Source organism: Neophocaena asiaeorientalis, unplaced genomic scaffold (genome assembly GCF_003031525.2).
Source record: "Neophocaena asiaeorientalis asiaeorientalis breed wild unplaced genomic scaffold, Neophocaena_asiaeorientalis_V1.1 scaffold148, whole genome shotgun sequence".
NCBI classification, from domain to species: Eukaryota; Metazoa; Chordata; class Mammalia; order Artiodactyla; family Phocoenidae; genus Neophocaena; species Neophocaena asiaeorientalis.
The window spans coordinates 3,515,696-3,540,908 of NW_020174050.1; the positions used below are offsets into that span (position 1 = coordinate 3,515,696).

Consider the following 25,213-nt stretch of genomic DNA (forward strand, 5'->3'; position numbering starts at 1 on the left):
TCTTACTCTCCGTGGGCTCCTTTCGGTCTGGAGAGCACTGAATGAGAGGAGTGCTCCCTGACGCGATGTTGATGGGAAGCTGCTGTGTGGACATCAGCTTGTCAGGATGCTATAGGGAAAGGGGATGAGGGGCACTGTTTGCTATTCTTAGAAACCCAGCCTAGTTTACATTACAGGTGTCAAAGGAGAGCTGGGGTTGGGCAACCTAAACAGGTAGTTATAAAAAATTCCAGGTGGGAACGAGGCTTCATTTGTGTTGGGAAAGATTGTGATTGTAAGTGAAGTAAGGAAATTTTAAAACCATGGTAACCAGGAACTGTGCCGACTTGTGTGCCCCGTTTGGCATTGATTACAAACCTGTGCTCCCTGCATCCTTCAAGTACAGCTATGTGCCTGCAGGAGAGAGAAATGAAGAAAAAAGAAACACACACTTGCTTGGGTGAATGCAAATCTTTTATTATCTCAACAGAGATTTGTGTTTCTAGTATACATTTTTAACTATATGCTACACAAGTAGGTAAAATTCTTTTAGATAAAAGTAAAGCCAGTCCCCAAACCAGGGCTTCTGATGACAGGAAGTGGAAAAGTATAGATATCAGGGATCCTGCCCAAAGTTTGAATCCCAAGTCTGCCCACTGACCAATCCTGCAAACTAACTAGCTTTTAAGAAATAGTATAAACATGAAGTAAAAGATTCCAATTGTGGTCATATTTGACTAATTTTAATAAAGTTTACCTCTGCCACTGTGTGAAGAAATGATTAAGCAGTACTTTAATGATTTAAAGATTGGAGGGGATGGGGCAGCAGAGAGAAGGACTAACACGGAGACAAACTTGGATCGTGCTAATTAAAAACAGTTCTGTATTGGGCTTCCCTGGTGGCACAGTGGTCGAGAGTCCACCTGCTGATGCAGGGGACACGGGTTCGTGCCCCGGTCTGGGAAAATCCCACATGCCACGGAGCGGCTGGGCCCGTGAGCCATGGCCGCTGAGCCTGCGCATCCGGAGCCTGTGCTCCGCAACTGGAGAGGCCACAGCAGTGAGAGACCCACGTACCGCAAAAAAAAAAACAACAAAAAAAAACTGTTCTGTATCATATTTGCATGCAAGCTGTATGCCTTATAAAGGAGTTTTAATTTTGCATCATAACTACTTATAAAGTTCAATTTAACAAATAGCTACACTTTCATTAGAATCAGTTATTTTATTTTTTTTCTTTTTAATGTTCTTTATTTTTTAATTTCTTTTAACACCTTTACAATTGCTTTACAATGGTGTGTTAGTTTTTCTATAACAAAGTGAATCAGCTCTACATATACATATGTATCCCCATATCCCCTCCCTCTTGCGTCTCCCTCCCACCCTCCCTATCCCACCCCTCTAGGTGGTCACAAAGCACCCAGCTGAACTCCCTGTGCTATGCAGCTGCTTCCCACTAGCTATCTATTTTACGTTTGGTAGTGTATATATATATCCATGTCACTCTCTCACTTTGTCCCAGCTTACCCTTCCCCCCAACCCGTGTCCTCAAGTCCATTCTCTACATCTGTGTCTTTATTATTCCTGCCCTGTCCCTAGGTTCTTCATAACCTTTTTTTTTTTTTAGATTCCATATACATGTGTTAGGATATGGTATTTGTTTTTCTCTTTCTGACTTAACTTCACTCTGTATGACAGTCTCTAGGTCCATCCAAGTCTCTACAGATGGACCAATTGCATTCTTTTTTATGGCTGATTAATATTCCATTGTATATATGTACCTCCATCTAGCTGGTTCTTGCCTAAAAATTTCATTGCTCTCTGTCCAAGTTCAGCCCATCCTTTAGAGAACATCTTCATTCCCACCTCTTCCCTACTCTGGCTTTTTTTTGCTGTACGCGGGCCTCTCACTGCTGTGGCCTCTCCCGCTGCGGAGCACAGGCTCCGGACGCGCAGGCTCAGCGGCCATGGCTCACGGGCCCAGCCGCTCCGCGGCATGCGGGATCTTCCCGGACCAGGGCACAAACCCGTGTCCCCTGCATCGGCAGGCGGACTCTCAACCACTGCGCCACCAGGGAAGCCCCGCAGACACATGCGTTTAAAGAGGAAGAATTCCTCTGAGACAGAACGTTCCTTTCCTCTTGGTGACCTTGACTGAAGAAGCCACCACGCTCTCTGAAGTGGCCACCTGCTCCTATTTTCTGTTTCTTACCTATTCTCTAGATGGGAAAGAGGAAAGAAAAGAGTAAGAACATTGAAAAACAGTCCAGAGGTTTTGTTAAAGACTTCTCAAAATAGATCAGACACACACACATGCATACCCAGGAACTTGGTCAAAGCATTTACACGGGCATTCTAAACAAGCCTGACTGATGAATTCCCAATGAGATGTAGTCCAGAAGTCATCCACAGATAGCAGCAAGACACTCACCTTCTTTTATCATCCTGAGAACACCCCACCGTCACCTCCCCTGTCCCTGGCTCTCTCAGAGCGATAACTTTTTTAAAGAGCCTAGGAAAGCTCTTTCTTTTGGAGGTCATTCGGGTTCATCCTATCACATCCTAATATTCTCATTTTTTGATATGATTGGCAAGTATCCTGCCAAAGAGGTCAGATGAAACGTTTCTTTCATGTTTAAAATGGGGGGGAAATTCCTCAATGAGAAGAGTCCCCAGGGGAACATTTGAGGTTTGGGAACATTGCTAAGCCCAGGAAGACAGGAGGACACCTTTAGGACAAGTGACGGGGAGGTAGTCTGGACAGGAGCAGAGTCCCTTCTAGTGTGGAGGACGTCCTGTGTCTGCGAAGGACTAGCTGAAGCGTAGTAAAGAGAGGCAGGTGTGGGGGGCGGCGGAGAGAGCCTCTAAATGATGTCATAGTTTATTCCAGGACTGCACGGGCACAGAACAGAGTCGAAGCAGGGCAAGTGATGCCCTCCAGGGAAACCCTCTCCCTCGGGTAGTCTGACCAGGTCCAACCAGAAGCGTGGGCTTCTGGGATTTTGTTCTGGTTACTTCAAGGATATTTTCTGACTTTAATCAGACAGAGAGTCCTAAAATAACTCTCCTCCAGCTCAGTCGTCCATGGGGACTCGCAAGCACACACTGGGGCGGTTGGACCATAGCTGTAGAGTCATAGGAGTAGATGCCGAGGTAAGACCTGGAGCAGGGGTTCCACGATGGACAGGTGGAGAGGCGGCTGCTTGGGGACCTTCTTAGCACAGTGACTAGTCTCCAAAACTGCCAGTTATCTTTTTTATTTTTTTTTTGCGAGTATTACATTTAATCATTCGACATTTTAAAAAATAATTTAAATACCCACTATGGGCTAGAGACTGTGCCCAGTGCGGAGAGTTCAGGAAGAAGGGGGATAAGATGCAAGATGGATATGATTAGAATCTGTCTGGGGAAGCTCAAAAATACAACACAGAGTGTTTAAGAGAAGCAGACACAAAGAGCTGAGAACACACAACAACACTACAGCTTGCTTGGGGGTGTCAGGAAAAGCTTCCCAGAAGGGTTGATCTTTAGTTGTCATAAAGAAAGTGTAGGAGCTGGCCAAGCTGAGAAAAGGGCCAGGGATGTCACCAGTATATTAATGATTAAACATGCAAAACCTAGGAAATAGTCCTGGGTTCAAATGACAGCTTAATCATTTACCAGCTTATAAAACCTGAATCAAGTTCTTAAATCTCTCCGAGCCTTAACTTGCTCATCCATCAAATGGGAATCATTCTCTTCATCTCATAAAGAGAATTCAATGAGATGGGAGCTGTAAAGTTCTTGGCCCAGCACCAGACCGAAGTAACCACCCACAAGTGTAGAACAGATCATTCTTTAGCCTGTTCTGTTTTTCTGTTCTGAGTTGTTATGAAAGTGGGGAAATGGCCCCCTGAGAAACCCCATCAGAGAGACCCAGACTTCAAGGAGGCTTTGGCTCGTGGCTCTTCAACAGCCCTCTGGTCAGGCAGAACGTGTTGGCACAGTGGAATATTCTAGCATCTCGGCTTAGAAAATACATAAATTTCCTCCGGTTCTCTCTTAATTTCTTCTGGTTCCAGGGCTTCACAGAGTGAATCACACCCAGTCTGAAACTCACACATGCCAACAGGGAAGATGAGGAAGACAGAAATGCCAGCCACCTCCCCATCCCCCATCCCCAGGGCACTGCTTACCCAGTGTACACACCTTCCTCATAGGGCAGAGCTTCCCTGCCCTAGCCACACCTTCCTCATCTTTCCTCTCCCTGCCCTGCCTCGAAAGACGAAGTACGAGAAGGGGAATTCCAGTTTATTTTTTTTTTCCTTATAAATGGTATTTTAATTTCTGCTATTATAGTAATAACCCATCCTATGACTGACACATACAAAATGCAGTAATTAATTAATTAATACATTTTTTGAGTTGACTGAATGCTAATGAAAATACAGATAAAAGCAATACCCTGTTGTATTTTTTTTTTAACATCTTTATTGGAGTATAATTGCTTTACAATGGTGTGTTCGTTTCTGCTTTATAACAAAGTGAATCAGTTATACATATACATATGTTCCCATATCTCTTCCCTCTTACTTCTCCCTCCCTCCCACCCTCCTTATCCCAGAGAAAAACAAATACCGTATTCTAACACATATATATGGAATCTAAGGGGGAAAAAAAGGTCATGAAGTATCCAGTTTACTTTAAACAGAACTCAGGGGGAAATGGCATTTGTTTTCACAAGGAGGAAATCAGGCCTTTTCGGTTCCGCATAAAGTCCTGCTACCCTTGGCTACTGTCAGCTCAGCAAACCCCTCAGATGCTCAAACTGCGATGCCCTGAGGCGTGGAACTTCCCAGCATGAACTTCCCGGCTGCTTCGGAGGGGGGCAGCTGCAGCTGCCGTGGAGGTGAAAGCGAGCTTAGGACACAAGCCCTCCCAGGCTGGGGGCCTGATGAAGCCCTTCTGGTTCCAGAAGACCCTTGCCCCCACGGTGGCACCCTCTGAGAAGAGCTGGTGGGTGGCAGAATAGTTAAGGAGGTGGCCGAATATTTAAGTACCATCTATTTCACCTCACACGTTTTGGCCTCCTTTGGGGCAATATGAACCCTCAGAAACACCCCTTCGCTCAGCTGCCCTCAAGAGCCCATGGGGGGAATCACCTGCTAATTCCATCTCTTGTTGCACGGCTGTCCTTTGTGAACAAGAAGGGTGGCCTTGAAGAGCCCTGTTTGAAGACTGGTCTACACAGAGAGCCAGACAGCCACCAGTCACATGGAGAGGAAGCCGGTCATTCTACTACTTTCTGTTTCAAAAAAAACAAAAAGAAACAGCACTTGAGTTGGGGAATTGCCTGTTTTTTCTTCAGTAGAGGTGGTATTTAAATATATCCAGTAAATCGCAGAGTTGGAGGAGATCCAACTGCCTAGAGGGAAGAAACTTTGAAGGACAAACCTATGATTTCCTAAATTAAATGTATCCTGGGGCAAGAAAGAAGGGTCTTATAGAGAAATCAACTATATTCTTTCTCTCCTCCCATTTTTTTGAAAGGAGGAAATTAAATTTAAAGGTCAGTTTTCAAAGCTCCTAATTGCAATCAGTGTACCTTTTTGAATCTTGAAATTATCCCCATCACCTTACCTTGCAGTAATAATCCTCATTTCACAAGCTCTTAAAAGAGCCGTTAAGAGGCTTCAGTGAACGTTGAATGGTACTAATTTCAGCTCAGTTTGGAGGCCGAGAAGCTAAGTGCAGGGTAGAGGTTATCCATAAGGGGACTGACCTCAAACTTTCTCTACTTGATCCAGTCTCCATATTTGAGTGTTCGGTGCCATAATTCTACCTTGACGATAGTAAAAAGGAAAGAGAATTGTGCTGATAATTATACCAATCTGGCCCTAAAGGACTCTGGGAGCAAAGAGATGGGCGTGTGAGTGTCCAAGAGTGGAAGCTCTAAAATGGTACATTACGGTCGGTCTGTGTAGACACACCAAGTTCTGGTCTTAGTCTCAATGTTAGCAATACCTCCTTGGCCTTTTAGAAATGCATGTCTCCTGTAGCCTTCTTTCACCCAAACCTTGGCGGGAGTTACTAAAGAGTTGATGAGTAGACTCACTTGCTTCTTAGCTCTGCTCTAATTCCTTTGGTGGAAGGGCTAATGAGAAGAACAATATACAAAAGGCATTCATAAGAGAGGGGGGGAAAAAATAGAAGGAGAAGTGGCAAAACCATCCGCAAATAGTAAATCTCCAAAAATGTGGGACAGATCCATCACCTTTGCGATATAGTTCATGAAAGATGGGCACTGGTCCAGGAAGGTATATCTGGATAGGACTTTAGCTTGGTGCACAGGGCACCTCATTTAATTTTCTTCAAATTATGTGGGCAGCTAGAACAGCTCTTCTTTCTCTGTCACAGCAGGTGAGTGGCGTATGGGTCCACAGGGTTAAGTAATTAGCCCATAGTCAGACAGCTAATGATAGAACCACGCGTGAATCCGCATATTCAGACTCCAGATCTGATGCTCTTTCCAATGTGTTTAAGAGTCCCATTCATTTGTTGAAGTAAAAAATAATTTCTCAGTGGCCTGAACGAGTAAATGGGATCCCTAGTACCAACTTTAATGCTAAAAAGTCACTTTAACAATGAGGAGACAAAAGCCCAATTGATTCTTGGTATTTCTGAGGTGAAATAAAACTGAAATATATACATTATTAGCCACCATCTCACACAAAAGGAGCACTGTGCCCCAAAGTAGTAATCTCTGGAAGCAGTATGGTTATTCTTACAAGGCTATGTGCTCAAAGGGTTTTTTGTTTTTTAACTGCCCATTAATAGTTGCCTTTGGAAACAGATTTCAAACTACACGATAAAACCTTCATGTTACTTTATAATTGTGCCTGGTTATTTCTACAAACAAAACATAGCGTTACCTACCAGACTTGACCTTATTTTATACACCAAACTTGACTTTGTCCTCCACAAAATCAGATTCACCTTTCAGGGCTGAAAACTGGACACATGACCCAAAGAGGTGTTCTTTTAAAATGCTTTGATTTGATGGCATCATTAAAATTAGTGCATCTCCTACCAAGATGACCCTTTTGAAGTGGCCACTACTGACATAGCGCTGTGGTTCTGCTTTATTAAAAAATCAACAGCATTATTTTGTCATGACCCTTGACTTAGCATCCTAGGTCTTCCAATATTTTGCAAATGCTAGAAAGACAAGCTAAAGCACATGAAAGAAGAAAATAGTACTTCAGGAGATTTAAAATCCACTACCCCTGCAGACGGCAGCAGCAGCAGCAACAGATCGGTGGCATTCTTAAAAAAATGATCAAATATTACTGTGAACTGTTTTCTGAACTCCAGGCCAGCCAAAAGGTCTTCATAAATATTGGCCATTTACCGAACTTAGCCTAGCCTGAGAAGCATTTTGATAACAGAATCAAGCTCCTGGGTTTCGCATTGCAGAATGATCTGGAGTGAACACCCTTCCTTCACCTTCTTTCTGTGCCTCTTCTCCTTCCCAGGCAGCATCGCCGCCATTACGGTGACAGTCATTGCTGTGGTGTTGCTGGTGTTTGGAGTTGCAGCCTATCTAAAGATCAGGTAAGACACCACCCTCCTCTTCTTTATAAAGAATGTAATTCCTTTTTATCAGGCTCTGGGCTGTGAGCTGTTTTGCTGAGTTCTTGTTTCTTCATAAGTATCTCAGCTCTCAGAAATCTTGGCAGGGAAGTGAAAATGGCCGGCGTACTGCACCCTGGACAGGAATAGATGGGGCAGTATCTGAAAGTTGGCAAAGCAGAAGAAATCATCCGGACTGTACAGCGTGATGATGTAATGGAAGGAGAATGAATCTGGAGTGAGGGGACTGGGGCCTTGGCCCTCTGCCCTTAACTCACATCATCACCCTGAGAAAGCCACGTGTCTCCTGAGCCTCACTTTGTCTCACCTGTGAAATGGGCGAGATAGGCAGGCTCAATGGTTCCAAAACACTGATGTTCTGAACACTGATGTGGGAGTGTGTACCCAGCCTGGAAGGAGGTTCTCACCGCTTCTAAAGCAAAATGTTGAAAATACAAGGAAAGCGTAGTGTTTTCTACAAAAATTGGGTTTTTTTCCCCCCGAGATTATATCCTTATAGTTTGGGTTTTAAAATATCCTTTCTCTTATGAAAAGAATGTGATCACAGATGGTAGTTGAGTTTTTACTTTCTTTAGCCAAAGAGAAAGTTGCAGTACCCTGTGAGCCCTCCACTTTTGTCGTCTACCGTCTGTAAAATCAAAACTCTCAAAAACCACGTTACTCACACTGAGTGTCCTTCCAGCTGTAAAATGCCAAAAGGCAAGTGGCTGTCTGGTTCCCCAGTCTGCCCAGTGCCTATAACAGGGACAGGAGGACACATGCCACCGTGATGAGCACAACTGGTCCCTGACCCCCCAATGCGTTCTCCTCCCAACAGCCAAGCCCATCTTTGTGGAAGCTCCTTCGACCTGTCACTCCCTCCCTCAAACGCCCCCAGTGGCTTTCCCCCACCCTTAGAATTAAACTGACCCTTCACCTTGGCGTGAGTTCCTTCATGGACCCACCCTGCCACATCTTTTTGCTCATCACACATTTCTCTCCCTGTTAACCACTGAGCTGCAGTCACACTGGCTTTCCATCCAGTTCTTAGAACATACCAGGTACTTTGTCTCTCCAGGCCCTTGGTTCTTGTTGGTCCCTCTCCCTGAAATGTTCTTCTTCTAGTTCTTCCTCATACATGGCTTTCGAGTCACATTCTCCGGGAGACTTCCCTTCCAGTTTGGTGCCTTTGTTATCTATTCTCCTAGTGCCTCAATTAGTTTCATCCTGGCTGTTTTCACTGTATGTGATTTTATTTGGTTTTTTTTTTTATATGCTTGTTTACTTGTCTTTTGTCTCTTTTCCCCACAAAAATGTGAACTGCCTGAGGACCCAGACTTTATCTGTGAGCACAGAGCTGGCATAAAGAAGATGCTCGATAGATTGAATAAATGCACAACTGAACGTAAGAACACACAATCACACAGGCACGATTGTGTACACATGCACACTCTTGACTTTTTCTCATCACAGCTGTGCTTCTCCCTCAAGAGGCGTGTCCTGGTTCCCCACGTGGAGCTCACATATTTATTTATTATTATTTTTTTTTAAACATCTTCATTGGGTTATAATTGCTTTACAATGGTGTGTTAGTTTCTGCTTTATAACAAAGTGAATCAGCTATACATATACATATGTTCCCATATGTCTTCCCTCTTGCGTCTCCCTCCCTCCCACTCTCCCCATCCCACCCCTCCAGGCTGTCACAAAGCACCGAGCTAATATCCCTGTGCCTTGCGGCTGCTTCCCCCTAGCTATCTACCTTACTACGTTTGTTAGTGTGTATATGTCCATGACTCTCTCTCGCCCTGTCAAAGCTCACCCTTCCCCCTCCCCATATCCTCAAGTCCGTTCTCCAGTAGGTCTGCGTCTTTATTCCTGTCTTACCCCTAGGTTCTTCATGACATTTTTTTCCCTTAAATTCCATATATATGTGTTAGCATACGGTATTTGTCTTTTTCTTTCTGACTTACTTCACTCTGTATGACAAACTCTAGGTCTATCCATCTCATTACAAATGAGCTCACGTATTTAGTTTCTCATCTCTGCACATACATCCCCTCTGCTGCCCTCTCTCATCTCCTCCGGTCACCCCAGCCCAGACCAGCGCCCAGTGGGGAACCCTCCCCTCCCCCTTCCCTTTTATCTCCCTCCATCTTTTGTTCTACACATGAACAAAATCAATCTAATGACTGGTGTCAAGTATGAGAGTGCCTTGTAATATCACCCCTACCTAAAGTACAAAGAACACGAAAGCCAGGTTTCAAAGAGAAAACGGAATTAAAGTGCTAGCATTACCTGTGTCTAAAAGCCTTTATGAAAGGATCCAGTGGTCTTCAAATTAAAAAAACAATCTTTCTCTTCATTAAGTCTATATTTCCTTGAGCATCGAACAGTTTCATGAATTATAGCTTACTGAATGCTACCCTTTTCCATCTGGCTTAATTACTAGTTTATCACGGTAGATACACTGTATTTTAATTATTAGTTAAATTGGCTTTTATGAACTAGTCTGGGTACCTCATTCCCACTTTGTAACAGAGTTTCTCTTTGTGTTTGGGAGATTCTGGGTGGGGCTCAAAGAAAGGAACTTACAGAGAAATTTTAGAGACATTCTGGAATCACCAGTGGTAAGTTCCAAAGGGCTGTGTCACCAAAAATGCCTCCACAGTGTATGGAACAAAATAGAAACACTTCCTTCTCGCCACACACTTGCCAGAAATGATGTTAAAATAACCTCAGGACTCTTCTTCTTGACTCCAGGCAAGAACTCAACTTCACCACCTGAAGCCTACCACTGATGATAGACAGACAGACTAGAACAGTGACTAAGAACTCAGACTCCAGGAGCAGGGAGATCTCAGTTCCAATCTCAGCCCTACCACTTTCTAGCAGCTTCTACCATCACCTGGGCATGTAACAGAGCTTCACTATCCCTCACTTACCCTCCTCTGTAAGATGAGGACCGTAATTTTAACTACTTGGTAGCATCGTTGGAAGGATTAATGAATGCTGCTTCCCAAGTACATAGCACTGCCATCATCATCATCAAAGTGGTCAGCTGGAAGGAACGCCAGTAGGACAGCTGATCAATAGATAGTTACCGAGCATTAGCCATGTGCCAGGAACTCTTCTAAGCAATGGGGTCACATCAGTCATGAGACACAGTTCTGCCATCTCAGAACTTACTGGGTTTGGAAAATTTTGTTAGCATGCCATTAAAATTGGTTTTAATGAGTGCTGGTTAAAATTGTATAACATTTTACTTAAAAAATTTTAAAAAATTTTAAATTTAAATTTTAAAAAATTAAATAAAATTTAATTCTAAAATTTAAAAAATTATTTAAATTTTAAATAAAAAAAATTTTTTAATTTAAAAAATTTTTTTAAATATATTTTTTCTCCAAGCATTCTCATCACTAGATAAATTCAGTGAATGATTAAATTGAACTAGTTGTTGTTTCTCTCCCCTGTAATGTAGTTCCTCCCTCTTAATGTAGAAAGGCCCCCATGGTGTAAGTATAAGGTTTGTTATTTATCTTTGGCACTACAAACTTAAGGATGGATAAAGTGATCAGACCCCTGTTTAGAAACCCCCTAAGGAAAACCTCTTTCTGCTGCTCTGGTAATTATTTTGGAAAAATGATAACATAAGGAGGTTAATAGCTCTTATGCATCTCAAGGCTATGCTGAAACCCCTTCAAGTGTTATTTTGCCAGATTCTTGGAAAGCCCCACTAATCATTCATCAAAAATACACTTGGCTCAATTGACAACTGAGTGTGTGTGTGTGTGTACCTAAGGTTGAGTTTTGCCTTGGCTGGAAATTTCCTCCATTCCTATTGTCCCACATTTCGGAGAACAATAACATGACAGAGGTATGTTGTCTGTGGTTTTTTTAGCTCACTTGGCTGGAGCAGCAAGTGACTGAAATCACAGCCCATGAGGGAACCATTAGCTTCTGGCCTGCAACCATGCCCTATCACCCCAGGCCCAGCCGATGTCCCGGCAAAGGCAAAAGAAGATCTGCTTGAAAGGGCAGCCTCACCACCAGAAAAAGGGCACTCTAACCTAAGCCGCTTTTGGATGCAATTTATAAAAATGAACTGCCCAGAACCTTCCAAGGCTCTTTTCTACTATCCACCCCCGCACTGTAGCCAGCAACAATGTGGGGTGGAGGGAGGAACGTGGGCTTTGCAATCAGGTTCGATACTGACCCTTCTACTTACCCTTCTACTTACTATTTAGGTGGCTTTGGGCAAATTTATAATCTCCCTGATCCTTCATTTCTTCACCTGCAAAAATAGAGCTGATAACACCTATCTTCCAAGGTTGTCTTGAAGATGAAGTAGATGACCTGGAAAGACCGTATAACATGGTAAAGAATGTGGACTCTAGGGCAAGTTCATCAATCACTCTGTACTCACTTTCCTTGTTTGTAAAATAGGACTAGAATACTAATACCTAACTCAGGCTTGTTATGAGGATTAAACTATGATACAGGTAAACACGCAGTTCCGGGGTTGAAGTGAGGGCCATGGAAGGGCCAACTGCTGTCCTCGTTGTAATTGTCATCATACGCTTCCTACTTAGGTGCTCAGTAAACTGTAGCCACCAGCAGCCCCGTTCCGTAGGCATCAGGGATTCAAAGGAGAGAGGAGAGGTGGAGGAGGAGGAAGACGGCACAGAAGCTCCGTTTTCTAATTACCTGTTGACGTGCAGACTTCCATGTTCCATCTTGGCAATTTCAATTGTGCTTTTTTTAAACGCCTCTGAAGTGGCATCCACATTATACATTCATTAATAGAAGCTATCTCTGAGAAATCTTTATTCCAGGGCAACTTTGAAAGAAAGCAAAAGCCCCGCCTGCCTCTAGCAGAAGGTTGTCTTTAATTAGTGATGATTGAAGAATGAGGTAAGTCCGTTGTGTTTTGTTTAAGTTGGCTCAAAACTGCTCAGCCACGAGATAATCTCCTGGGCAGGAGACCATATCTGCTATCGCCAGCAACGTGGATGCTGCTATAATTAGGTGTGCTGGTAGCCCAGACAGACAACACAGCTGTTCCCTTCACAAAAATAAATGTGATCTTGATTTGTAGACACAACAGGGCCTGGCCCTTAAGACATCTTTGTAGAAGTCACCTGTTTTGCTTTAAGTCTTTCTAGTGATGACATTTTCTACAACTGGATTCTTCCTGGTTGTTGTTAGGTTGAAAAACTAGGCCCATAAAGAGCCAGCCATGAAGTCTAAGATCTTCTAGTGTTTGCTAGCTACAGGTTGACCTTTTCCGGTCAGCTTCTGGCGTTCTGTAGGTCTAGTTGACTTGATTCTCTACCTCAGTGATTCTCAAGACTTCAATGTGCATAAGAACCAATGGGCGAGGGCCTCCCTGGTGGCGTGGTGGTTAAGAATCCACCTGCCAATGCAGGGGACACGGGTTCGAGCCCTGGTCCGGGAAGATCCTACATGCCGCAGAGCAACTAAGCCTGTGCGCCACAACTACTGAGCCTGCGCTCTAGAGCCCACGAGCCACAACTACTGAGCCCACGTGCCTAGAGCCTGTGCTCCACAACAATAGAAGCCATCGCAATAGGAAGCCCATGCACCACACCAAAGAGTAGCCCCTGCTCGCCACAACTAGAGAAAGCCCCGCACAGCAACGAAGAACCAAAGCAGCCAAAAATAAATAAATAAATTTATTTTAAAAAAAAACAAAAAGAACCAGTGGACGAGCTTGTTAAAAACACAGTTTCCTGGGTCTCAGCCCCATAAGTTCTGACTCAGTGTGTCAGGGTGGGGCCCATGCAGTGGCAGCTCTCACCAGCTCACGGGTGATGCCAGTACTGCTGGTCCAAGGACCAGACTTTGAGTAACCCCACTCTACCCTTTCCTCCCAACACTCCAAACACACTTGGCTCTAAAGTTTCCCAGGTATAATGCTCTGCTGTTTCGTGCCTTTGTTTTTTTTGAACGTACTGATCCCTGGCCAGAGGTGTTTGGTTCACCCCTTACTTATCTGGCTAATTCCAAGTTGTCTAGCTCAAGAGAGATCTTCTCTGGGAAGCTCCCACCCTCACCCTCTCCACAGTGAGTTTCATGCTGCCCATGCCTCCTTCGTACCATTCACTTCCCTGTACTGGAATCATTGCGTCCACTGCCAGTCTCCTCCACTAGAAGGTCAGAGAGCCCCTGGCAACACCTGACATATAAGAGTTGCTTTATAGATACTTGCTGGCTGAGTGAATGATTCTGGGTAAGAAAGTTTGGGGTGCAGCAGCAGTGTTGGTTTATTCCAGATCAGGAGAAACTAGGTTTAGAGAAGGGGAAGCGATGGGAATCTGTTAAACCATAGATTTCCCCTAGTTATCTCGTGACTCTGAACTTGTTGACAAATAGGCAGGTGTTCCGACGTGCGGGCCTCTTCTGTTATGAGTGTCTGCCAGTGTGATATTAAAATATAAAATAAATTTTACCTGCCCCTTCAAAGTAAAGGTGATTATTTAAAGATACTGAATTATGATACTCTAACTGTTGCCACTAACTCGCAGTGGTTAACTGTGGGCAGATAAATTCACCACTAATGGTCACAGATTTCTTCAGATTGGTAGTTCACAATGTTAATTTCTTAGTTTTGACTAATGGGCCATGGTTATGTCAGATGTTAACATCAAGGGAAGGTGGGTGAAGGGCTCATGGGAATTCTTTGTACTATCTTCGCAATTTTTCTATAAATCTAAAACCATCCCAATATAGAAAGTTTTTTTAATTATAGGTCAGTAGCTACCACACAGATGTGTTGTTTGCTTCTGCCCCAGAGCCTTTGCACGTGCTGTTCTCTCTGTCTGTAGGGTCTGCCTCAGGCATCCCCATGGCTCATCCACATCTCCTTTATGTGTCTGCTCAAATGACATCTTCGTGAGACTTTCCCGATCACCATATTCAAAATTACAATCCCCACTTCCCATATGGAACCCCTCATTCCCCTTCCTTGCTTTATTTTCCTCTATTGTACTTATTACCATCTGCCATATTATTTTTCATGTCTTATTTATTGTGTCTTCCCCCATTAGAATGTAAGCCCCCTTAGGACAGGGATTTCTGTCTCTTACTTCACTGAAGTATTCCCCAAATCCCAAAATAAGGACTGATCAATGATAACTTTTCAATGAATAAATGAAAGGAGCCAGGCAGGGAAATGACAATCAGAAAAAGAAAGCCACCAACGAAAACAAAAGAGCCAGTGACAGCTGCACCAAACTAGCTTTGCTAATGGATGATTAAGAGCCTAAGGCCTAATGGCTAATGACCAAGGAGCTGCAAGTTCAGTTGTGTTTTCCCAGCACTAAGCCATATCTTATTCATCTTTATAACTCTCCTTCTTAGCACATAATAAGCACCAGTGATTGAATGGCAAGACTCACTTTACTAGAGATGAGAGGACTTTGGAAGGAGTAGTAATAAACAAAGTTGGAGACCTGCTGGAGAACCGGGGTTGACCCTTATAAAGGAGAAGGTGTTTTCTAAAATATGTTTGTCTCAACACAGAAAAAAGTTAAACACCTCATTCATTTTCAAAGAGCGTTGAGTTCCATTAAGCATTGATGCTGTAGCTATCTTAAAATAGGTACCTTTTCACAGTTGTGGAGAAGGCCTCAAACCATAAATGTCACACCACATTTACCAGTTGTCACCAACAAAGCATCACCAGTGGTGACTGCGGGGAGTGGGGAGTGTTGCTTTGTTAGAGCAAAACCACTTGAGAAGGAAGCAATGAGGCAAGGGCTTCACAGAAATCATTCCCTATTTTGTCCCCTCAGGTTCTGCTTTTAGCTAACTAAATCATCCGACAGAGTAGAAGAATAGTGACAGTAAGCACAGTGTCATTGATTTACAAGGACTGTGGGCCTATACTGAGTGCTTCAAAGCCGTGTCATCACACGGGAGAAACTGAGTTGTAGTTCTCTTTCCTCTTCCTATCTTTAAGGTTAAAATGGTGGCTTTGGCCCTTTCTCCTCTTTAATAAGGTATTTTCACTTTGCCATGGTTATATGGCACAATGAATTGCCACAGGCCATACTAATCCCCGCTGGTATTGACAAAGTAAACTCTGTGTATTTACTCCGTGTACTGTTTATATGCTACTGGATGTAAGCAGTTATTATCATGTATTTATAAAAGTACCATCGCATTGAGAGCAACATATCAGGCATTCAGAAAATGAGAAGCAAAGTAAGACGTAGTCTGCCCCCGGAAGGTTTACTGTCTAAGGAAGCCAACGCACAACAAATGGAAAACTTAGCTATGCTGGCTTGCTGGGTGCCGGTCTTTATGAAGAAATGGAGTAAATGAAACTGCCTTGACATGACGAGGATGTCATTCATACAGAGTGCTTTTAAGATTGAAATTAAATGCAGCAGCCTTGCAGTACAGAGCCAACAGGCCTTAGTTTTAGTACCACCTCTCCCAGTACGTCACAGTGACAGTCTTCCAGATCCCTTGGTCCGAGCTCCACCTTCTTAATCTTGAGAGTGGGAGGGGTTTTTTGTTTATTTATTTATTTATTTATTTATTTATTTATGGCTGTGTTGGGTCTTCGTTGCTGTGTGAGGGCTTTTCTCTAGTTGCGGTGAGCGGGGGCTACTCTTTGTTGCGGAGCACGGGCTCTAGGTGCGTGGGCTTCAGTAGTTGTGGCACATGGGCTCAGTAGTTGTGGCTTGCGGGCTCTAGAGCTCAGGCTCAGTAGTTGTGGCACATGGGCTTAGTTGCTCCGCGGTATGTGGGATCTTCCCGGGCCAGGGCTCGAACCTGTGTCCCTTGCATTGGCAGACGGATTCTTAACCACTGTACCACCAGGGAAGCCCCGAGAGTGGGAGTTTTTTCACCACATTAGACCTGACAAATGCCAATCTGAAAAATTCCCCCATTTCCATCTAAAACATGCCGTGATTTAAGAGGTTCTGACCAAGAGAGATAGTTTAAAGTGATCATTAATGATTCTCTTCTTATCTCACACACACACACACTCACACACAAAATGTGTTTGTCTTCCTCTTTCCACAGTATTACAGGATTTATCCAAACCTGGCTTAAATCCCAGCACACCCAGTTCTTCTTGTTTAGGGTCATTATTACATTAAAACATGCCCTACGGGTTCAGTATACTCCCAAACATGGTTTATCTCTGTTTCTTGCTTTGCTTCCCTCATTTATCAGTATTTTGCTCAACTCACAGTCCATTCAAATGAGAAGACAAAGAAAAATGAAAGCTCCATCTTTTTCCTTTATTTTACTAGTGTGTGTTTAGTAGACATCTCTTATAATACAGCAGATTCAGGTATAGCTCTGATCAAATAGTCTTGCCTACAATAACCACGAGCAGTAAGACCTGACGCCCAGAAGATTTTTAATCCTCTAACCCCACTCTCGCATGATAATCATTTTTTTTAAGTTATAATATAAGAAGCTGGTTTTATAACTATGCCTGGGGCATAGTTTCAGGAGTTCCTGGAGAAAGTGAGGGAGGCGCACTTTTCACTCAGTATCCTTTTCTATTTGCAGATCTGTCATGCGCTTGTGTAAGCTTCATTATAATAAAAATTAAAAAGCAGTATTGGGCAACATTTATTGTGCATTTACTACGTGCCAGGTCTTTTATATGCATTACCTCATTTAATCCACCCACCAATCCTAACGCAATTTTTTTGTTTCTCCGTTTTATAGATGAAGAAACAGGGAGTTAAAAATATATTCAAGGACATACATCTGTAGGCTCAACTGACATTTTATGAGAATCAAATTATATGATAGATATAAAAATGCTGTGAGAAAGCACACAGCGGTGAGACAGAGTATCCTATCAATAAAAGAAGGTGCCTATTGGGTCCCTTTTGGCCAGACTTGTCACAGTAAGTCATGCTGAAACTTAGGCCCAGCTCCAGTCTTGTAATCCCTAGGTTTCTACTTGTTCAGTCTATAACTTCCATTTCTCAACCCTCCTATTAAAGAATTTGATTGGAATTGGAGGTTTTAGGTGTGGGGGAAGTGTTGGCGATGGATGGGCGGGACCTCATTTACCAACACTGCCCTCCCCTATTCCTGCCCATCAGTAGATCAGTGGTGTGTTATTTGTGACCTCTTTCCTTCTTACACCCACAGAAACGAGTGTGGGTCTTCAGGGAAAACAAACTATATTGTGGAAGTTTCCGGGTATATAGACTGGGTCAACTGAGCCAGCCCTCGGGACTGGAATCAGAATTTTGAAAGCTAAGAGTCTGAAGCCAGCCCGTCAAGCATCTCTTTTCAACTACCTGACAGATGTAAATAAGCTTAGAAGAGTGACAGCGCTTATTTTAGCAACAGATAGAAGTATATAGCAAATGCTTCTTGTGCCTCTCGGGCTGTATTTTCATTTTGTTTAATTTTCATATCTAGCTGAGAAAAAAGTTAGGGGGTGTGGGTATGTTCACCTGTACTATAGAGAGCCTACCTGATTTCCAGTGGCGAGGTGTCAAAATTCACAAGCTAGCCTGAACCTCAGAGGCACCAGATGCTCATTTTGTGGTGTTCTCCAAATCCTGTCATCGGTTTTATTCTTAAAATGCCATAATCATTTCCAGGAAGCTCCCACCTTGTGAACAGATTGGATGTTCAGGATGTATTTTTTCCTATCACTGTTTCTGCCACAAACATTTATCGAGGACTTACTCCTCTAGGTGCTGGAGATAGAGGCAAGAACAAACAAAACAGGCAAATAATCCATATGTATAGTCTAATTTGAGGAGAGAGGCAGTCACAAAGTAAATACGTAAATTGTATCGCATGTTAGAAGGTGGTGAGTGCTATGAGAAAAATTAAGCAGGGAGTGCTTTGGGCGAGGAGTGGCAAGTTTAAATAGAGCTCCTAAGGAAGGCTTCCCCGAGAAGGTGACATTTGGGCAGATGTAAGGAAATGAGGGAATGAGCTATGTGGAGATCTGGAGGACAATTGCTCCAAGCTGAGGGAACAGTAAGTGCAATGACCCTGAGGCAAGAGTGTGTCAGGCATGAGAGGAGAGAGCAAAGAGGCCAGTATGGTTGGAACCGAGCAAAAGGCACTGGCATAGTAGCTGATTTGCTCAGAAAAGCAACAGGAGCCAGACCCTGCAGGGCTTTGCAAACCATCGTAGTGACTTTGGCTTTGACTCTATGTGGGATGACGGGCCACTTAAAGGCTTCAAACGGAAGAGTGATTTCAGTTTCTTTTTGAAATAACGTTAATTGTGGAGCAGCTTGCCAGAATGAGCCAGCAAAGCCGGATAAACCCCTATTGCCGTTGAGCTAAGGTGCTAAGCAGACTCCAGGGAGCTGAGCTCAGAGAACTGGGTTCGGATCCCGGAGGTGAGGGTTCGACTCATAGCTCAGTTGGGTGACTTTGGGCCTGTCAGTTAACATCTCTGAGCCCCGTTTTCCTCATCGGAGAAGTAAGGATGAACAATACCTGGCCCATGGTTTTATTCTGAGGATCAAGTGAACACGGAACGTAGAAGAACTTTGTAGATTATAAAACATTATATAAAGGTCAGGAGGGGGTGGTGAGAGCAACAGCGGTTCTGGTTGTGTCGTTATCATTTCAGGGAAGATGAAGTCCGGGACCTAAGCCAAAATGCCAGGAATGCAACCTTCCCTTTCCCATTACTTCTTATTAAATAGCCATGAAAAAGGGGCCTCTTCCTCCTCCAGCATTGGAGATCAAGGAGAGAGACAAGGAGCCAGCTGATCTCAACAGAAGGCCCCAGCTGGGCTCCCAGTGGATCAGTCATAACTTACAAGGTGTTTGCGGACTGGGGCCTCCCGGCTTGGTGCGTCTGCTACCGAGGGGTGTCCTAGTGAAGGATTGTGTCTCCTCTCCCCGGTTCACGCCCCAGGGCACGGGGCTGTCCGCAGATGGGCAACTTCTCCAAATAAGCACACCCTTCTTCTCCTTCCCACCAGGCATTCCTCCTACGGAAGGCTCTTGGATGACCACGACTACGGGTCCTGGGGAGACTACAACAATCCTCTGTACGACGACTCCTAACAAAGGACGGTGGCCTGGGATGAGGAGTAACTGTCTTTATTTATCAGTGCTTATCCAGTAGAAAGCGACAATCCTAAGCCTTGTTTTGTATGTGTGGTTGTTTTGTTTTCCTCCCTCTCCTCTGGCTGCTACAACTTCCCCTTTCTGGTACCAAAAAAAAAAAAAAAAGAAAGAAAGAAAGAAAATTATTTAAAAGTGAGTGGAGTCTGACATGCAGCTGACATGGGCCAACCCTAAGCCGTCCAGGCCGGATGCCACGGTGGAGGTGTCTGTACCCAGCGCAGGTCCCACTGCGAGAAGAAACAGGAAGAGGGATCAAGTTGTGTCGTCAAGGGTCACTTTTAGGGGAACTTTCGGTGTGTGGTATTTCTTAAACTTTTCTTTAGGAGATTACATTAAGTCTCAATGAGGGGAAAGGCAATGAGTGCTGGGAGGAGTTTGCCCTGCAGGTAAGGAAGCAGGGGTGTCTCAGATTCCTTTTTAATCTCAATTTATCTGGTTGTGTCCCACAGGACACCTGCTCGGCTCTGCTAGCTGGATGCCAGTTTCTTAGCTGCCTAATTAAGGAAAGAGGAACCTAGAAGGTGCCCGTGGGGAAGCCAGCTGGCCGAGGGGCAGAGTAGTAGGCTGCTGTCAGATCTCAGCCCGCCTGCTACCTGGCCTCCCCTCCAGGACACCTGTCTCTGCTGAGGTTGCCTGTTCTAGTCAACCGCAGCTGGGACCCCAGCCCACAAGCTTTCAGCGGTTCCACAGGAGAAGGCTGCGAGCTGTAGAAAAGAAAGGGAGAGACGTGTGAAGTGAGTGTGCAATGGGGGCGTTGAGGAGGGTGGGGGGGAAGGGCCGTGTAACATACACCGCGTACCTCATTAGGGAAGGTAAGAGCAGCCCTCAGTAACTGTCAGAGACATCCACTGCCTGAAGGAGCCAGTAGACTCCTTGCTTTCTACCCACAAAGCAACTGGTTCACTGCCTTACTGTCTGTTCGATAAAGGCTGTAAACGGGTTGTTCTTGTTGCTGTTAATTTTTTAAAGGCACCAGTTTGTCTGCAGCTGCTCAGTGAGGCTTTTCCGTACAGACACAGTGATTGATCCGTTTATTTTTCCCAAATGTTTACCTTACTAATTCTGCTGTTTGATAAATGGACACCCCTGGGTACCTAGTTTTAAAATCCTGCGTCACGAATTTTGAGAAAGAGCTGATCATCTTTGTGGGCATCCGTTTCCAGCAGTGCCTCTCAGCAGCAGGTAATTTTGCTTCCCCTCCCCCATCCAGGGAACATTTGAAAATGCCTGGTGATACTTTCTGAGTGTCACGATCTGGGGGTGCTACCACTGGGTAGAGGCCATGGAGGCACTAAACATCCCACGATGTACAGAATAGCCTACCCCAACTAAGAGTTATCTGGCCCCAAAGGTCAATAGTGCCGAGTGTGAGAAACCCTAATTTATTGTGATGCTTGTTGCGACAAAACAAGACGCCCCAGGTTAGGGATAGTTTTTACTTTTACCTAAATGAAACGATTCGTTCAATTTTTATCTCAAAAGTATTTAGTGTTGGCGGATGGGTTGTTTTTTGCTGTGCATGGTTGCCTTTTTATTTCTGTGTGTTTTCTAGATAGCTTTATTTCATGGCTCTAACCCTGTCCTCCTGAAACACCTGTGTATTAGCAGCCGGCATTTTAGTCCTGATTTCATAGCGTAGAAAATATACATTGGGTTCTGTTTCAGAATGTGTCATAGTGTCCTATGCTATCATAAAGAACTTGAAACTGCATCATATTTTATTTCTAAACTTGGACGTGCTGCCATGACTCTGTTTCGTTTCCAGAAACTTGACCCTCAACTCCTCCTGTCACTCACTGTGGCCCAGCAAAAGTACTGACATGAAAACAGCCGCTACCGTGCTGGGCTAAACTTCTCTGGTGGCAGAGACATTAGGGCCGGTGACACTTTCCATGATGTGCCAATCCCCCGCTCTGAAAGAAATCGGACAGAGAAAGTGGACATTCTCAGAAAAATGGCCAGGAATGACCAAGGGTACCCCTTCTGACCATGCTTGGCCTGAGTAATTATCCCTCTTTCCTACCCTCACCCCCTTTGTAGGCTTTCGGTTCGGCAAAGGACAATTCAACAACGACAGGACATTCCATGTGTTTTTTTCCTCCCTCGGCCACAGATGTGTTGACAAAACGTCCATTAGGAACCTTTGGAGAGGTGGTCTTCTAGGTGTTGCTTCAGTCATAAATACTGGGTGAGAGGGACCAGCCTCTTCCCAGGGAATCCTGACTCAGCTAGCATCTTTCCCTACCAAGGCTGCTGTTGTACAAGAGCACTTGATGGGTTGGTTGCTCTTATTAATTTCCGGATCCTTAAGGTAGAGAGAGGGATCTGGACCTACGGCAGATGCATTCAGCAAGGTGACAGCTTCCCATAAACTAACACTCCTTGTTATGTTAGTGTAAAATACCGATGGGTTGAACCTTATTTTGCCAAGTACATTTTTCTATTTTTGAGTTGGCCAAAAATGTTAACAACTGCATTCAACAAATATTGCTTAACACACTCACACTCACACACACACACACACACACCCCTGAAATATATGCCAATAACTGACGTCCTTTACCTCAGGGAGCGAGTCTGTTCAGGCCTACTTAAGGGAAATGGCTCCAGTTGGTCTAAAACAACCATGTACTCTCCAGGGACCGGACTAGTCATAATGCATTAGAGAGAATGTCAGAGCAGGAGAGAGGCCAGCAGCCTCTTCTAGGTCACAGATTGCAAATGACAGAGTGGGGTTCAAGTTTGTTTTCTTTTACCGTGGCCCCAATGAAGTCTCCTGCCCTCCCTGGACGTCTGTGTCTTCACTTCTTAGTCGGGCGTGATGCTGTCCTATGGACCTCACCCCACGCTACCTCACAAATGTGTTGTGAGGATTAACGAAATCATGTCTACAGTGTATTCAGTTTCTGGAGAAAACTATTTATAGACATTTTAAGTATTACATAAATGTATAAGTGATCTCAGTTTCTTGTTTGACTGATGTGTTGTTTTTACTTAAATCTATGAAACGACAGCTGTATAGTAACTAGATACAGACAGCTGTTACAACTCCAAGCTAACCCCCAGTGCCGCCGCCTGACTCCTGGGACCATGAAGGATGGTTTCCATCCCTGAATGAAAGGATGGCCCAGGACATAGGTCTCACAGACTATTGAGTTAGGATAACACATATGGATACCTGAACGCTAACAGCAGTAGACCTGGCCTTTACCATCCCAAAGTTTTCTGAGTTCTTTGTGGAGTTGATTTTGGTTTACTGTCATCTGTTTGCCCTTTATCTTGCTTGCAAGGGTACATGGTTCAATCCCTCGCATCTGGGAAATGAATTTTGCAACCGGGCCAGATGCTAATTTGCACGTTGATTCACCTTCTTTGCCTTTTATCTCTTTTTGGCAAATGAATGTACCATTTCAACTTTGATTTTAAAGTGCTAGTTGATATTGGTAATAGTGCTAACCAAGAGACCAATGCCAGATTGCTTTTTTGGGGTGAGTTAGCCAACATCATTTCAAGATGGAAAAACTTGCAAGTTCTTTGATATTTGATCTCATTGTATCTACACTTGTTGTAAGACGTATTGCATACTAATGATAATTATATCAATTAAAGTTCTTAAAAGCTTGCATCTGACAGTGTTGATTCACATTTTGATATGTTTTGTTATTCAAGCCATTCGGTTCCTATGCTCAGTACTGCTCGGATTAAGTAGTCCTGGCTTGGGGCTTCCCTGGTGGCGCAGTGGTTGAGAGTCCGCCTGCCGACGCAGGGGACACGGGTTCGTGCCCCGGTCCAGGAATGATCCCACATGCCGCGGAGCGGCTGGGCCCGTGAGCCATGGCCGCTGAGCCTGTGCATCCGGAGCCTGTGCTCCGCAACGGGAGAGGCCACAACAGTGAGAGGCCCGCGTACCGCAAAAAAAAAAAAAAAAAAAGTAGTCCTGGCTTGTTCTTAGAGAAAATTTATCCCACATCAATAAATAATACTTTCTGCAGAGTGGGAAGTTCTCTCTGATCTTGAAACAGAATTGAAGGATGTCAGAAATGAAGAAACCTTCCAAGCAATGATTTTACTCTTAACCGTAGACCATGCCTTATAAAATAGTTATAAAAATAAACACTTTGATTCAATAAACAGCTAGTGATCCATGTTAAGTCACGTTAAGGCAGTAGCAGTACATTTGATACTTGCTTTGCTCTCCTTCAAATAATTCGGCATACCCATCCATCCGACAGTTAAATAGCAAGCAATTTCAATCATCCAGAATATAATTTCCACCTCCAGAAGCCAACCAAAGACTATTCTGATTCTGAAGAACGCAGCAATAACAAAGCCCATGTATCTTGCAACATAGGAGAGCAGCGGATCCACCTGCAAGCTAGAGCAAGTTGATTTGATGATGGATTTAAAATCGAGGTCAGATTTAATATGTTTAGGTACCTGGCTTCCAGTGGCACAGCATGGAGGATTGCTGGGGAGGACTCAAGATGAACAAAGAGAACCAGACGTGAAACAGACCCTTCACCGTTGATCATTCGGTCATTTCTCGAAGACCTGCCATGGGCACGAAAGCAAGTAACAACTCCATTATTCCAAGCTTGCCCGAACAGGATTGGTTGGAAAACACATTACGTGTGTATAGAAAGAAAAAGCCTAATAATAATGTGTAGTGTTTACATATTATGAATTTTTGGTTCCAGATTAATTTTTTCCCTGTATTATAGCTTTTCCAAGTCAGGTCATAATCTGTTTCAATCACTGAGTAACCTGTCTTCAGTCTTTTACTCTCCTAATATTCAACGGTATGCACCAATAGCCAGTAGCTATATTTTGATTTTTGTCAGAAAGGACTGAGTCATGAATGACACTGAAAAACACTGATCAGATTGGGAAAACACCTGTAAGAGGTATGACCTCTTCTCTTAAAAAGATGTAGTCTTTGGGGCTTCCTTGGTGGCGCAGTGGTTGAGAGTCCGCCTGCCGATGCAGGGGACACGGGTTCGTGCCCCGGTCCGGGAAGATCCCACATGCCGTGGATCGGCTGGGCCTGTGAGCCATGGCCGCTGGGCCTGCACGTCCGGAGCCTGTGCTCCGCAACGGGAGAGGCCACAACCGTGAGAGGCCCGCGTACCGAAAAAAAAAAGGATGTAGTCTTTGGCAAGTGTAGAATGGACTACATTTTCTTCACTAAAATAGCATTAATCCGTTCCAGTCAACAAATGTGTTTCTATTTAAGCAAGACACTGAATATTTACTAAAAACAAAAGAAGCAATGTATATTCACTAGGAATTTTAGGTGCCTGTGGGCAATTGTCTAATGTAACCCTTGCATCAGCTTTAGGGGTCATTACGCTCTCGCCATCTTACAGATGGGGAAACTGAAGTTCCAGGATATTAAATTCATTCACGCATGGACTGAATCCTTCTGTGTGCTCCACAGTGAATGCGACGCCCCCTGCTATCCAAGCATTTACAGTTTAATAAGTGGCAGAGGTGGGATTCAAACCAG

The 25,213-nt window shown here is 44.1% G+C and overlaps 1 protein-coding gene across 4 annotated transcripts in view; it reads left to right on the plus strand.

The window, feature by feature from the left end:
- The window catches only part of PARM1 (prostate androgen-regulated mucin-like protein 1), a 101,501-nt gene extending 78,169 nt beyond the window's left edge, over nt 1-23,332 (plus strand). Inside the window, exons 3-5 of one of the 4 annotated variants that reach the window (XR_003004410.1) lie at nt 7,494-7,572; nt 19,560-20,441; nt 21,473-23,332. Coding sequence is in view for 2 of the 4 variants with exons in the window: in XM_024754184.1 (XP_024609952.1) it covers nt 7,494-7,572; nt 19,560-19,644 (164 nt within the window). In the remaining 2 variants the exon portion in view is untranslated. Of the gene's footprint in view, nt 1-7,493; nt 7,573-19,559 lie in introns of all 4 variants that reach the window. The other 3 variants (XR_003004409.1, XM_024754184.1, XM_024754183.1) reach the window with 3 other exon arrangements.
- Nucleotides 23,333-25,213: the final 1,881 nt, after the last annotated feature.